General features: G+C 48.8%; 6 protein-coding genes across 6 annotated transcripts; 5 read left to right on the forward strand and 1 right to left on the reverse strand.

The window, feature by feature from the left end:
- Positions 1-110: 110 nt before the first annotated feature.
- On the forward strand, positions 111-1,052 carry FSUBG_12673 (enoyl hydratase; the record flags this gene model as incomplete). The annotated part of the gene is made up of 2 exons (XM_036677484.1): positions 111-252; positions 322-1,052. 2 exons carry the CDS (start codon positions 111-113, stop codon positions 1,050-1,052), a joined length of 873 nt encoding a protein of 290 aa, XP_036531864.1.
- Positions 1,053-2,097: 1,045 nt separating this feature from the next.
- Positions 2,098-4,705, forward strand: FSUBG_12674 (cysteine synthase; the record flags this gene model as incomplete). Its single annotated transcript, XM_036677485.1, has 4 exons — positions 2,098-2,110; positions 2,166-3,846; positions 3,902-4,147; positions 4,225-4,705. The coding sequence occupies 4 exons, from the start codon at positions 2,098-2,100 to the stop codon at positions 4,703-4,705; spliced, it is 2,421 nt and encodes an 806-aa protein (XP_036531865.1).
- Positions 4,706-5,019: 314 nt separating this feature from the next.
- Positions 5,020-6,191, forward strand: FSUBG_12675 (cysteine synthase; the record flags this gene model as incomplete). The annotated part of the gene is made up of 2 exons (XM_036677486.1): positions 5,020-5,137; positions 5,194-6,191. 2 exons carry the CDS (start codon positions 5,020-5,022, stop codon positions 6,189-6,191), a joined length of 1,116 nt encoding a protein of 371 aa, XP_036531866.1.
- A 130-nt stretch (positions 6,192-6,321) lies between these two features.
- On the reverse strand, positions 6,322-7,697 carry FSUBG_12676 (uncharacterized protein; the record flags this gene model as incomplete). The annotated part of the gene is made up of 2 exons (XM_036677487.1): positions 6,322-7,433; positions 7,490-7,697. The coding sequence occupies 2 exons, from the start codon at positions 7,695-7,697 to the stop codon at positions 6,322-6,324; spliced, it is 1,320 nt and encodes a 439-aa protein (XP_036531867.1).
- A 145-nt stretch (positions 7,698-7,842) lies between these two features.
- FSUBG_12677 (ribosomal L19 mitochondrial) lies at positions 7,843-8,590 on the forward strand (the record flags this gene model as incomplete). Its single annotated transcript, XM_036677488.1, has 2 exons — positions 7,843-7,993; positions 8,052-8,590. The coding sequence occupies 2 exons, from the start codon at positions 7,843-7,845 to the stop codon at positions 8,588-8,590; spliced, it is 690 nt and encodes a 229-aa protein (XP_036531868.1).
- Positions 8,591-10,079: 1,489 nt separating this feature from the next.
- FSUBG_12678 (alpha-actinin) lies at positions 10,080-12,920 on the forward strand (the record flags this gene model as incomplete). The annotated part of the gene is made up of 5 exons (XM_036677489.1): positions 10,080-10,287; positions 10,672-10,843; positions 10,896-10,962; positions 11,018-11,997; positions 12,059-12,920. 5 exons carry the CDS (start codon positions 10,080-10,082, stop codon positions 12,918-12,920), a joined length of 2,289 nt encoding a protein of 762 aa, XP_036531869.1.
- Between the last annotated feature and the right edge of the window lie 1,897 nt (positions 12,921-14,817).

The following is a 14,817-nucleotide window of genomic DNA, read 5'->3' on the forward strand; positions in this document are numbered from 1 at the left end:
ATAGCAATCGTTTCAACTCCTCCAGTTGTGGGACCAACAGATAACGGTTTTATAATTACAATATCGATCGTTCGCTATCTTTCTCATCATATCCATTCTCTCGTATCACAATGAACGCTTTCCGCTGCATGAGACCAGTGGCAGGTCGAGTAGCCTTCCAAAAGCCTACTCTTCCTCGCGTTGCTCGAGCTTACAGCTCGGGGACTTATGAGTATATCCAGGTTTCTCAACCCAAGCCCGGTGTTGGACAAGGTATGAACGATACTGAAACAATGCAATCTCTCGGTTTGGTATATCGAACAGTATCTAACGATTGCCTAGTTACCTTGAACCGTCCTAAGGCCCTCAACGCCCTGTGCACGCCTCTTATCAAAGAGCTCAACCAGGCTCTTCTTGAATTTAACGTGGCCGACGATACGTCAGTCATCATTTTAACCGGCTCCCAAAAGGCGTTTGCAGCTGGTGCTGATATCAAGGAGATGGCCCCTCTTACCTTCGCCGAAGCTTACACCAAGTCCTTCATCGAGTCCTGGTCAGACCTCACTACTCAGGTGAAAAAGCCAATCATCGCTGCAGTCTCAGGGCATGCCCTCGGTGGAGGCTGCGAGCTCGCCATGATGTGTGATCTCATCTATTGTACGGAGAATGCGAACTTCGGCCAACCCGAGATCAAGCTCGGGACTGTTCCTGGAGCTGGTGGCAGCCAGCGCCTTACTCGTGCCATCGGCAAATCAAAGGCAATGGAACTCATTCTGACCGGCAAGTCACTTTCTGGTGTCGATGCCGAGAAATGGGGACTAGCTGCCAGGGTCTTTCCCACGTATGAGGCTCTGATGGAGGAGACGCTCAAGACAGCCGAGACAATTGCTGGCTACTCCAAGGTGGCTGTTCAAGCCGCCAAGGAGGTTGTTAACAAGAGCCAGGATCTGGCCCTACGTGACGGTGTCGAGTATGAGAGGCGGGTCTTCCACAGCTTGTTTGGTAGCCAAGATCAGAAGATTGGCATGAAGGCATTCGCAGAAAAGAAGAAGGCTGAGTGGAGCCACTCATAAGCGCTATTTGTAGTTTAACAATGTGCCTTGGTAGCAATTGTATAAAAATATGAATGCAAGAGCTATTGTAGACATGAAAACCGCCACGACGTCCGTCTGTTTACTGCTCAAGTGTGAGATAGATTGAGTTAGTTGTTCACACGCACAGATACCAGTTGCCTAGCTGGCCGTAATTTACTATACGAAACATACATGAGCCGACTATATCCAAGAGAAAAAATAAATTAGAAAAATATTCGCAATTTCACATGGGGTTGCAATGCAGGAAAGGTTTGGGGTGGCTTTATGCGATGATAATGCAACAATCCAACGGATCCATGAATGTCTTAAAATACCCCGCCTACCTATACATGTATGTTCGTCCTCATTTGCATAATTTTGTTCCCTTTTTACGTTATGCTATGGCCCAACAGCCATCATATCTCTAGATACAACCTGTACCAAAAACCGTGTGTTGTCTTGAACAACCTACTAGGTATTTCTGGTAATCCCTGACAGACATCTTGACGCCTAGACCGGCCCCGCCACACACTCACACCTACCTAGTAGGTAGGCACCTAATGGAGGTCACTACCTAGGCACTCAGGTAGTTAGTAGTTAGTAATATAGTACAGATAACTACCTAGGTAGCTGGGGTATTGGATGGATCGTAGCTTTCCTAGCCAACAAACCAACATCAGTGACCCTTTACCTTCGATCAACATATTCTCTTCAGCACAACCTTGTTTCTGCTTCACACGCATGCTGTTTTCATCCCAACCATGGGCCGGGATTAACCAAATATCATGAATGGAGCCCACGAACGCTGGCTTGGACTTGGAAAAGGAGCTGACGTGCTCTGTAAATCTCCCCGCCTTTTTGTCTCCAAAGTCTGACCTTGTCTGTAGATCTGCACAGAGCTCCTATACCAACCTTTGACTCTTCTTGATTGCCTTCACACCTTTTGCGGTGCCTGTTTGAAGGAATGGTTTACTTTCCAGGCTGCGACGGCCGAGCGGGCGCCAAACCCGCCTGCTCCTGGTACAAACATTTTTACATGCCCATCATGCCGGGCTACTGTACGAACGACCCAACATAATGCGACCGTCGTCACTCTCTTGGATATGTTTATAGCGGCAAGCCCTGGCAAGGACCGCTCAGCAGCAGAGAAGGAAGAGATGGCAAAGAAGTATAAACCCGGCGACCAAGTCCTTCCAACGATAAATACACATCGAACAGCGGATGAGCGGCGCATCGACGCTGAAGATAGAAGATTGGTGGAGGAGGTTCGAGAACTAAGTTTACAAGAGGCGGGGGTATCTTCGGGGCCACCAAGGACACGGCGGAGGCGTGAGAGTCGATCCGCAGACGACAGAAGAAGGACAAGCAGAGATAGGGAAAGGGATCGAGGTAGAGAAAGAAGCGTCGATAGCCGCCATCAGCCACGAGGAAGCCGTCGCCCACGAGTTGATGAGGGAGGTCGGCATAGCTCTGATCAGCTCCATGTCGAAGGCGATCGACGACGTCGACGAAGCGAGTCGAGGCAGCGCCAGATTGAGCACCAGTCATCGATTCGGTCACTAATCAGCTCTGGAGATATGAGTGAGAGAGATATCGAACGAGAAATTGAGTCCTTTGCCAGGCAGATCCAGGAAGAAGGCCTCCTCGACGGGCTCGATTTGGACAACATCGATTTGAGTCGCGACGACGAGCTCAGCAGGAGGATCACTGAAGCATACCGACGTCGGCAGAGGGATCGAACACGCCAAGAAACGAGGAGGAACAATGGAAATAACTATCCTCCGTTGACACGATATGCCGAGAACGCGGCAGCTGGGGATCCTCGCATGTTGGCCCCAGAAGGAGGTCGGCCAAGAGAAAGATCTCGACCACATTCTCGATCTGCTAGCGCTGCAAGTGCTACCAGTGCTGCGAGTCAGACAGAGGAACGGAGTCGTCCCGCAACATCTACGACCTCAGCAAACTTAGAGGTCCAGGAGCCAGTCCGAAGGCCTCGGAGACGGACTGCTAGCGGAGGTCGAAGCTCTACCACTCCAGTATTTCCGACCACTTCTGAGCCCAGGCCTGCTGCTCGTTCCTCTACGGACCTGGGATCGAGGCCCCAGGCTTCCGATATAACGCAGTCCCGACCTAGCTTTAGCGAGGGACGTAGTACCAGCACACCCATCCATACTGTGCCGTTTCCCAACCCAACAGAAGCGGCTTCATTCAGCAACAACACCGGGAATATGTCGTTTGCTAGTCGTCAAGGAACCTCTCAAAGTGCATCGGTCCCTCCCCTATTCTCCCACCATGATGCAACAGCCGGTCGGGCAAACAGACCTCGTCCGGTTGATCTGGCTATTGTTCATCAGACTGTGACCAGCCCGATTAGTAGTCCCACTATCTCGGGACACCACAGGACCAGGTCACTGCTCTACCCTGAACCTTCAGTCAGCTGCTCACGTTGCAACAAGCAGCACATTGAATATGAGCTCCATTACAATTGCTCCATCTGCGCCAATGGACAGTGGAATATATGCCTCAACTGTTACCGGGCTGGCAAAGGCTGCCATCACTGGTTTGGGTTCGGCCATGGTGCTTTTTCAAAATGGGAAAAGATTCGGCAGCAGAAAGGGGATGCTTCACTACCACAGCCACATACACTGACCGCTCTCCGTTACCGCCCTCCCCGCTCATCTCCTGGCGGGGCAGACGGACGAAAAACACTGACAACGGACGATCCTCGACATCGTTTGGAAAGCGGTACTTTCTGCGCCAAATGCTCCGCTTGGACGAACGAGTGCTATTGGCGGTGCGATATATGTAACGAGGGCGACTGGGGTTTTTGTAACGACTGTGTAAATCAGGGAAGATCATGCACGCACCCCTTACTTCCAATGGCTCACGAAGCCACCCAGTCTAATCAACACAGGCCTGGAAGTCCTCCCAGATCGCCCGGTCGACCCACGGCAGCAACGATATTCAAAGGTCCTAATGCATCCAGCATCAAACCATTCGAGTACTTGTCATTCACCACAAGATGCGACCTGTGTCAGGAGCCCATCCAACCGAATCAAGCACGATACCACTGCTATCAGTGTACAAGCTCTTTGGTATCAGATGCTGCACCAGGTGATTACGATATATGTTCTTCATGTTATGGGAACTTGATTATACAAAGACAAATCAGCCCTGAAAACGGCCATTCAGGTTGGAGGAGATGCCTCAACGGACATAGAATGGTAGTCATCGCATTTACGGATGGGAAGAGTGGGCGATGGAGATATATAGCCCAGGACTTGGTAGGAGGCCAAGGACTAAAACCAGAGGCGGCTGAAAAGGCAGAACACCGCGAGAAAGGACTTCAGAAATGGGTTTGGCACGAAAATGGTCAAGACCTGGCCCGGCTTGTCACCAAAGACGTGTCAGAAACGGCGCCAAGTGAGAGCGGTTTCGCAAAGAGCTTGCCACCTGATGGCGGAGTTGGACTGAAGGCGACTGCGAGGTTCGGGTGGTACCCCAGACCGGGAGCGGACGACGAACTTCTCTTTCCAAAAGGAGCGGAAATCAAAGAGATCGAGGATGTGAACGGAGAATGGTTCTTTGGAGCATATATGGGTACTCGGGGCTTGTTTCCAGCGCCATATGTGCGGTTGGAACAGGATGCCTAAAAATGCAAGAGCTGACGGCTCCGTGGCAGACACGCAAGAATCTAATACATATTTACTCATATAATGGCTGTGTTGGCACCTTAGGTAGTTTGTTGGTACTCAGGCTTCAAGCCATATGGAAGTCGGTGCGGGACTTGGTCATCCAACACCGACAGCCCGGGATTGCGCCATTGCCGATTGCGGCCCCACCATCCAAATACATTTATTTCCCTTTGATCTCTTCTATGAGCTCAACTTATTCCTTTTGTGGCAAACCCCCGACCTGGTGACTATCAATTGATCTGTCCAAGATCGCGCCGCTTCACTATTAAATCATGTTCCGTCCCAGCGTTAGTCGGCTTGCAGCTACCGCGGCCAAAGCTGCGGCAGCTCCCAGCTCTCACACCCTCAGTGTGTCCCGAGCTCAAGGTGTCTCCAGAGGTTTGACAGGAGGTGCGCCTATCGTCAATGTAATCCCGGTTCTTGAAAGGGAGTCTGACCTACAATAGCTATTGGGAATACCCCTCTCATCCGTCTGAATCACCTTTCCGAGGAGACTGGCTGTGAGATCCTTGGCAAGGCAGAGTTCATGAACCCTGGGGGTTCTGTCAAGGATCGCGCAGCGCTGTATGTTGTTAAGGACGCTGAGGAGCGCGGTCTCCTCAAACCTGGAGGCACTGTTGTCGAAGGGACTGCAGGAAACACCGGTATCGGTCTCGCTCACGTCTGTCGTTCGCGCGGCTATAAGCTCGTTATATACATGCCAAACACCCAGTCTCAGGGCAAGATTGATCTTTTGCGGCTCCTCGGCGCTGAGGTCTACCCGGTCCCTGCTGTCGCGTTCGATAATCCCGAGAACTACAACCACCAGGCCCGTCGACACGCTGAGCGACTCGACAACGCCGTTTGGACGAACCAATTCGACAACACAGCCAATCGCCGTGCGCATATCGAGACGACGGGCCCTGAGATCTGGGCGCAAACGGATGGCAAGGTTGACGCTTTCACATGCGCTACTGGCACTGCTGGTACCCTAGCCGGCATTACAAGATATCTGAAGGACGTATCTGATGGCCGGGTCAAAAGCTTTCTTGCCGACCCTCCTGGCAGTGTGCTTCATTCTTATGTGTCATCTGGCGGCAAACTTACCGAGCGCACGGGTTCCAGCATCACTGAGGGTATTGGACAAGGTCGAATTACCGACAATCTCCAGCCTGATATTGGCCTGGTGGACGGTTCGCTGCACATCTCAGACGAGAAGAGCATCGAAATGGTCTACCGATGCTTGGATGAGGAAGGGTTATACCTCGGTGCCAGCTCCTCTCTCAATGTTGTAGCTGCCAAGGAGGTCGCTGAGAAGCTGGGCAAAGGTCATACTGTTGTCACCGTCCTCTGCGATGGGGCTTACAGATACGCTGATCGACTGTTCTCACGAAAATGGTTGACAGACAAGAAGCTTCTGGGCGCAATTCCCAGCCACCTGGAGAAGTACATCGTTTTGCCTTAGAGAAAGAGGCATTCTTTATAAAAAAGAACCTCGTTGTTACATATATAGTACATGATAATCCCCCCGCTATCCGTGACAGATTGTCCACATGTAGACTCCAGGTCTTCTCAAAGTGCATGAATATTTGTGTCTAGTTATCCTCTACATCGTTCCTGGGGCGGGGCGCAGCAGGCAAATGTTGTTTCCAGTTGGGCTGTCGGCCTGTGACTTTCTCATACGCTATGTCCCAGCCAAAAGAGTTATTATCGGGGTTCATCATAACAAAATCTTCGATGTGTTTTTCCATTAGATCGTGGACAGGCTGCAGGTCTTTGGCATCTTCACCGATGATCTCCTGTGCTAGTTCTATCGCCCTGATGTTCTGGGCAAGAGTCCAAATGTAGTTGGAAGGAGAAAGGTGTTGCCTTTCGCGTACGTAGTTGTCGCTGTTGGGCTTGACTCGGCTATTGATAGAATTCAGGTAGGGTGAGCTTGTTAAGTCATCGGATTCTCGTTCAGCCCATGCGCTGGTGATAAACTCAACATTGTCTCGAAGCTCTCGGATCAAATCATCCACGGGAGCTCCGGCTGCCTGCTGCTCCTTGACTGTAGATGCTTGGGAGAAGAGAATCATACCCCGGATAATGGGATTCATATGAGGCTGACGACGAGGGGGTGTGTTCTTAGCAAGGTGCTCAGGGCGCTGAATGATATCCCAGACCATTTTATTCCACTTAAGAGCCTGTTGCGTCTCGCTCTCCTCTCCTTTCGGGGATATGATCTTACGGTTAATAGATCCCAACAGCAGGATGACAGTGCTGTCGCGCTGTAGACTTAGTCCCGTCTTTTCAACTTGCTGGGCGCATTCAATGACCACATACGGCTGCCCATCATGGCCTGCACGTCGAGTCACAGCGTCGGCATGCCAGCGTTTGAGTTTAATTCCTGCTTTCTTATAGCCAGCAAGCAAGGTGCTTATGTTATCCCATTCCTCCTTGGTTTTCATGAGCTTTGTTGCTTCTGCAAAAGCCTTCATCGAGTTTGGGATATCGTAGAATCGATCAATAGTCTTGAAAGTGTGCTCGAGCCCATCGACTTCGATGGTGACGGGATTTCGCTGGATGTAGTCGCTCTTCTTGGGGTTGAAAACGAGCTTCCTCGCTTTCTCTGGTAGGTGGGCTGGGAGAATGATCTTCTCTTGAATTTGTGTGAGAATTTCGTTCAGCTGAGGATTTTTAGTCTCGGCGAACACAGCACTAAAACCTTGTCGATTGTCAACTTCCTGAATTATAAGCGTTTCACGTTTTTTTTTCACTTACTGCACGCAGAAGATATACTGAAGCATCTGTACTGGATAGCAGGCAGTGCAAGGGATGTCCGCGGGTTGGCCACAGGCCTCAAGCCCAAAATCAAGGATCTGTTCAGCATTGTGCTGACTGTCACACAGTGCTGTGATAACTTTTGAGGTTTCAAAGCTTGGGCAATTCCCACCAGATCGTAAGGTAGGTACTCCGTAGGTAGGTTCATTCTGCGTCCCATGGAAAAAGCCACCGGATGAACTGTCAGCCGAGCCAATCAGCAAGGAGAATTGGAAGTATCGGGCGTAGCTCCAGAAATTCTAGCGCCTGTCTCAACCTCAACTACTTGTATAATCACAATAGTTCAATTTACAATGAACGTCGCCATCGCGGGACGGCCAGTTGGCTGTCTCAAATCTGCTCTTAGACGGACAAGACTCATGAGGGCTTTCGAAAGGAGGATTTCTTCAGCAGCCGTTGAGCCTGTGCCCAAGCCGATACTGAACGCCTTCAGTGCTGAACAACGTATGTATCTTTACGATCTGCATTGTTGCGAAAACAACATCGCTGACATTAAGACCAGGGGCGGATCTCACGAAGGTTAGCAAATTTCATATCTACCCTCGAGTCCCGAGTGTTCGTACCACCCACCCCGATCCTATGCCCGCACTTCTGCAAAAGCAACTCGCGAAACTCGACCCAACTGGCGCACGCACACGATTGTTCTCAAGAGAGCACGCCGACAGCGCTAAGGTTGGCGACGTTCTGATGGTGACGACGAAGGGCGGGGAACCCTTTGCCGGCGCTTTTCTACAAATCCGACGCCGAGGTCAGGATACAGCGATCCAACTGCGTGGACAGATGATGAAGGTTGGTGTGGAGATGTGGTTCAAGATCTACAGCCCGACAGTGACTGGTATCGATATTATCTGGCGACGGCCTAAGAGGGCACGACGAGCACGCCTCACGTACATGAGGAAGCCCAAGCACGACATGGGTAGTGTGGATCAAATGGTGTTTGCATGGAAGAAGGAGAGATATACTCTACGGTCACGAGCAACTCAGTCTGGAAAACCCTCCGGAAGACAACACGCCAAGATTCTTGGACAGAAGAGGAAATAGACGCAAGGATGTACGAAATGTGGTTGTATGATATATTGTGTAAGAACCTATTGAGACATAAAAATCGGTTACTCAAGTCTACCTCTATCATGCCAGTAAGCCAAAGGATGAAGTGATGGTCTTCACTGATGTTGACGGGTGTATAAGAGCATGGGAACCTGTAGCTATGACTCTAGCGCATTCAGTTGATTAGACTGTTTATAGACCGCCAGGTTGCCAAACACAGGCCTCTTTGTACAGATTCCTAGCCATTACCAGTCCAATACAACGCTGTTCATATTATCGTTCGTAAAAAGTAGCCTTTGACGATCTATTCGTTGTACGGGCAGGGCATATGTTTCATAGTAAAAAAATCGCAGCCAATCATCAATAGAAGCTGAGGCTTTTCGTCCGATGAAATGCCGGACTTCTATTGGTACTATCCTATTTATTCGAGTGTCACGGTATATGTTCATGCGAGCTTGTTTGAGAGTGGAAGATCCAAACAGGTCTCGTCTGATGTTGATTACTTCTGTGAACTATGTCATACTCATCATTTGTTTGAAACCCTATAGGTGCTAGAAGGTGTTCGAGCCTCGCAGAAGACACGGAATGGCATCGTCGACATGACATGAGATTATTCAAGATTGCCCTGCTTCTTCAATACATGTAAAGCTCTAGATGTTGTTGTTAACTCCTAGTTCAAATTCGGTTGAAGCTGGACCTGTCTACCCCTCAACCGCCAATAGAATATACTACGCCGGTTGCATAGGTAATACAGAAGGTTCTACAAGACGTTAATTAACAAACGTTTAGCCTAGCCGTTTACTCCGTATGCACATTGAAGCTTATTAGTTTGATCTACCCCCAATGATAAAGTAGGCAGATGTGACAGCCCAGCGCCATGCATCGGGATTTACAGCCGGTTGATCGACCCCAGCGTTTCGTTCCTCGCGCAGGGGTCCATCCACCCTGGTCAAAATGAGCCCTCTAAATTCAACGGCTTACATACAGTACCTAAGTACCTAGGTATCGAACTTAGTACCCCTCACACTTCCCGTCAGGATAGAAGGGAAGGAGTCGGCATCACTCGACGGAATGCTAGTTGTTTCAAATGAACCAACAAACAAAAAGGAGAAGACCAAACAGACATAATTAGTCCCAAGTCTATTTATACTACGCTGTGCATTGTCTCGAAGATGTATCCAGGGGAAATCCATAGTACATTCTCATGCGAGGAAGTGTAGGATGCTTTGGGTACGACTGATAGAACCCAACGGCCAGGTATAAACGTGACGGCCGCCTCACCATTTGGATATGTAACTTATCTATAGCTAATTACCTATCTTTTGAGCTACCGTGTGCGGCCATATAAAATTTCAGGTCGAAATTTCTTGCAGGGAACGGATATTCAACATCAATTCAAATCGATAAAACCCCGGTCTATCAACAGTTGGATCCATTCACTAACTTTAGCCGCTCTTAAGCAAGCGCTGAAAAACAGCTAAAAATGGACGTTACTAGGTATTCCGCTCAGGGGATGCTTCCACTGCAACCCGGCAACGTGGAGGGCAACGAGAAGTTCCCCAATTTTTGTTTACACGCGGACGCCCAATCCAGCGACGACTGCGACTGCAACCAGCAGCAGCGCTACCAAGAGAACAAAGAAGACTACTACGCCTACCACACAGATCTCAGCACCAACAACAACAGCAATTGTAATCAGCATCATCAATATTTCCACAATTCTCCATCTGCTTCAATATCGGCATCATATCGCTTATCGTACATCTCCACCGTCTCGGCCTCGGCTTCATCTTCATCCTCAAGGATCTCTACCGCTTCATTCGAGTCACTTCCTATTACCCCAATTTCCGCATTCGAGGCCTCCCCACACTCTCCTCGCTCTTTGTCTAACCGGCTCTCCTCGCCCGTAACTGGATTCATCGCCCGTCATCGAACACTCACACAGAATTATTGTTCTCTCTCATACTCTCCACCATCTTCACCGACCCCGCGCACAAGGCGGGACAAGCTACAGCTGCATGCGGCTCGAGTGCAGCGGTCAGGCAGCAAAACTACAAATACAACATTTCTTCCAGGTCTTCAGAAAAGGAAACAGTCAACCAATTCGCGAAGGTTCCCACCAAGCACATCTAATCTTGCAGACGCTCTTGCTGCTGTTGAGCCTCCGCATGATCAAAGGTTGACGAGAATGGCTTTTGCAGAGCAGCAAAGATGGGTTACGGTCCAGCAAAAGACCTTCACCAAATGGTATCTATATCTTGAATTCCTGGCCTGCAGTATGCTCACATCCCTTTTCCAGGCTTAACACGAAGATCGAGGCTCGAAACCTTGAGGTTAAAGACCTCGTAAAAGATCTAAGCGATGGTGTAAGTTTACTTTCTGTATAATTATCACCTGACGGTCACTGACATCTTTGCATAGGTCATGCTGATTCATCTCCTCGAATGTCTTTCACACGAATCGCTCGGCCGTTATGCCTCAAAACCCAAGCTTCGAGTACAAAAATTCGAGAACGCGAACTTAGCACTTGACTTCGTCAAGTCCAGGGGTATTCAAATGACCAACATCGGCGCTGAGGATGTGGTTGATGGCAACCAAAAGATTGTTCTTGGTCTCATCTGGACCTTGATTCTTCGATTTACCATCAGCGATATTAACGAGGAGGGCATGTCAGCAAAGGAGGGCCTTCTACTGTGGTGTCAACGGAAGACGGCGTGTTACGACGAGGTCGAGGTGCGAGACTTTAGCGCCAGCTGGAACGATGGCTTGGCGTTCTGTGCTCTATTGGATATCCACCGACCCGACCTCATCGACTATGACGCCCTGGACAAGAAGGATCATAGAGGCAACATGCAACTAGCATTCGATATCGCACATAAGGAGATTGGTATCCCTAAACTGCTTGATGTGGAAGACGTGTGCGATGTGGCCAAGCCCGATGAACGATCTCTGATGACTTATATTGCATATTGGTTTCATGCATTCTCGCAAATGGAAAAGGTCGAGAACGCTGGACGTCGCGTTGAAAAGTTTGTCAACAACATGCAAGGGGCTTGGGAGATGCAAAGTGCCTACGAAAGGCGGATGCGGGCGCTCCTACAAGCCATTCAGGAGCAGATCGAGGTGTGGAAGCAGGCTACTTTCGAAGGAACATACGCCGATGCCAAGGCTCAACTAAACCAGTTCTTTGAGTACAAAAAGGGTAAAAAAAGACAATGGGTCGCCGAGAAGAGCGACCTGGCAACGTTGCTCGGAAACATCAAGACCAAATTGGGGACTTATCGCCTACGGCCGTACGATCCACCCGCGGAGTTGAGCCTGGATGCTCTCGAGAGGAGGTGGGCAGAGTTAGCATCAAATGAGATGACACGTGCCCAGCTAATAAACGAGACGATCCGAGAGTAAGTCGACTCTCCTTAATAGATGCCCCCTTCTTCTTTTCTTCGATTAACATTGCTACAGCATCAAAAACGCCCTCCGCAAATCCTTTGCTGACAAGGCAAATGATTTCGCAATGGCTCTCAATACCATGCAGTTGGCTATCTCTGGCCTTGACGGTGACGTGGAAGACCAATTGCACCATGTAAGGAAGCTGAGTGAGAGTCTTTCTCCCTTAGACCAATACTTGGACAAAATTTCAGAGCTGGATCAGAAGTGTCAAGAGGCCAATATTGAGGAAAACGACTTTACTACCTACACATATGACGAACTTTCGTACGAGCTTGGTCTTGTTAAAACTTCGGTGCAGAAGAAGCTTGCATTTTTGGAGAACCAGATGGTAGCACGAAGCATGACGAACCTGACCCCTATCCAGCTGGAAGAGTTCGAGAGCGTTTTCCGTCACTTCGATCGTGACGATACAAACTCTCTACAGGAACTTGAATTCAGCGCGGCACTTGCGTCACTGGGGCTTGTGTTCTCAGAGGACGAAATGCACGACTACTTTCTCGAAACATCTGGTGGGCGCGACTATGTAACGTTTGAACAGTTTATCCGGTTCATGGTGGATGTGACAGAAGACCAGAACACTGCAGAACAAGTCTTCCAGTCGTTCCGCGAGGTGGCTGACGGCAAACCATACGTGACAGAGATGGATTTACGACACAGCTTGGTGCCCGACGAAGTGATTGACCAACTGGTCGAGATCATGCCGCCTCACAGTGGGCCAGACATGTCGGAGGATAGAGGAATGCCACAGTACGACTACATCTCCTTCATGGAGAAGCTGATCAACGAGCAAAACAACCAGCAAGAGAATTCAGAAGCTACCCAACAGAATAGAAGCGACGCTGAGCCACAAAGCCCTCACACAAATGGGGTCTAGGAGAAACAGGGTGAAGACCCATGGCTAGAGATGCACGCATCAGTTCAAATGGAACTGAGTATGAAACTTGGCATCACGAGTCCGAAAAGGAGGGAGGGGTAAAATATAGAGAGAAACGCTGGCGAGATGCAGTATACTTACATGTCCCTTCTTAAAACGATGCATCGCCTAGTGGCGTTTCACCTTGTGCTGGCGAAGACGGAGGGTGCATTTCGACTTACGGTAAATAAATATCCCATTAACTTGTACCAGAGAGGGGATGACTATTTGGTGGGAACGAATGGACGGCTGATCAGGATAACCACACATGAGTTAGGCGTCCAACTCAGCTTTCTTGGGGTTATCGCCGTAGGAATGTGCCTTCTTTTATATTTTCTCCTTCTTAGTTAATACCACCAAGAATACTTGATAGGCCGAAGCTTGTGTTCACTTCTTCGATCTGCCATACACTTACGCCAAGTTGAAGACCTAACAGTACCTTTGAGACGATTTGGGGGTGGAATGATTTGAGGTTGGGACTATGCCTATCTCTATAGGTAGGTAGCCAACGTGAGAGGGATACAAGAAGGTTGACTCTCTTCATCGAGACAGGAGAAAGAGCCGGATCGTGCTAGAGGCCAAATTTATCGCAGGATCCTCGATTTCCTCTCTTCAAAACTTGCGTTTGAACCCTCACAGCATATTTATTATTAATTTCGAGTGTATCTGCTCAGACGATAGGCCACTGCTCCTTTGGGTAGCTATATTCGCTGCTTTGAGTGACATGTTGCCTCTCCTCGGTCATAGAATATGAGATAACACTTGGGAAACACCGGCGAAAGATCAGCCTTTCGAAATCTTACCAAGCTCGGGGGCCGTTCGGGTGATTCAAAGGTTTCAGCTTGGCCACTAGGAAGACAGAATTATAGGTTTAACGTGACATGCAATTGCAGACCCCATGCGGAAGCACATCAAGGTAAGTGAAGCATTCGCCTTCTCTTATTTTCTTTTTACTCATCTAGCTTGCCTTCTTCCCTAGAAACATTGGGCCCGTAGAAAGTCTGCATTACTTAGGCAAGGGTTCAACTCGACATTCGATGCTAGTTACACTCTCAAGGCTGAGGGCGCCGAAGATCTGCTGATGATGATTCCTGAATGAAAGTTTAGCCATCAGCCACTGAGATAGTATCATACCATTTCGGCGTCAAATGAAACTTGACGCAAGAGTGCGGTCCTCGCAACTCTCCAAGCTCTGCGGGTCCTTTTAACCCGAGGATCGGAGGGTTACGCTTGATGGAGTTCAGTGTAAATTCATAAGGTACCTAGTTGTATGGACTGAGCAGCAAGAGCAGCAGTGCTGACGAAACGGGGGTTCTGGGTTTCGTAGTAACAACTAAGGTACCTAACTTACCTTAAGGTACGGGTACCTTGGCGCTTACCTACCTGCACTAAGGCATCATGAGGTGCCAACTTATTGGACTTGTCCATCGAGGGTGGAGGGGAGGATTTATTGGACGGAAGATTATGTACATTTGTATATTCTGAAGAGTGGGAGAATGGAAGTGTACGGCAAAAGGGTGGGTTCACCGACGTTAAGACGGGTATTTTGATTCGGCGTAAAGTCAACTTTGCCGAATCATATTAACAGAGCGGAATAACTAACCCCTAGACTATCACAAGAATTAACCGGTCCGCCCTTAATACCAAGAAATGCCTTATTTATAATTAATTCACAATAATATTATTTATAATTAGATTTTAATAAAATAGGTATTTTTATAATTACTAAAGCTTGCTCTAATAGCTAGTCTTTTTTCTTTTAATTTAATATAGTTATCTAATTATTTTAGTATTAAATATATTAGCTTATTAATTAAAGCTTAGAAGATCTTATCTTAATACTTAAAAGTAGCTTTTT

The sequence above is a fragment of the Fusarium subglutinans genome (genome assembly GCF_013396075.1).
Source record: "Fusarium subglutinans strain NRRL 66333 chromosome Unknown NRRL66333_c0000282, whole genome shotgun sequence".
Lineage (NCBI taxonomy): Eukaryota > Fungi > Ascomycota > Sordariomycetes > Hypocreales > Nectriaceae > Fusarium > Fusarium subglutinans.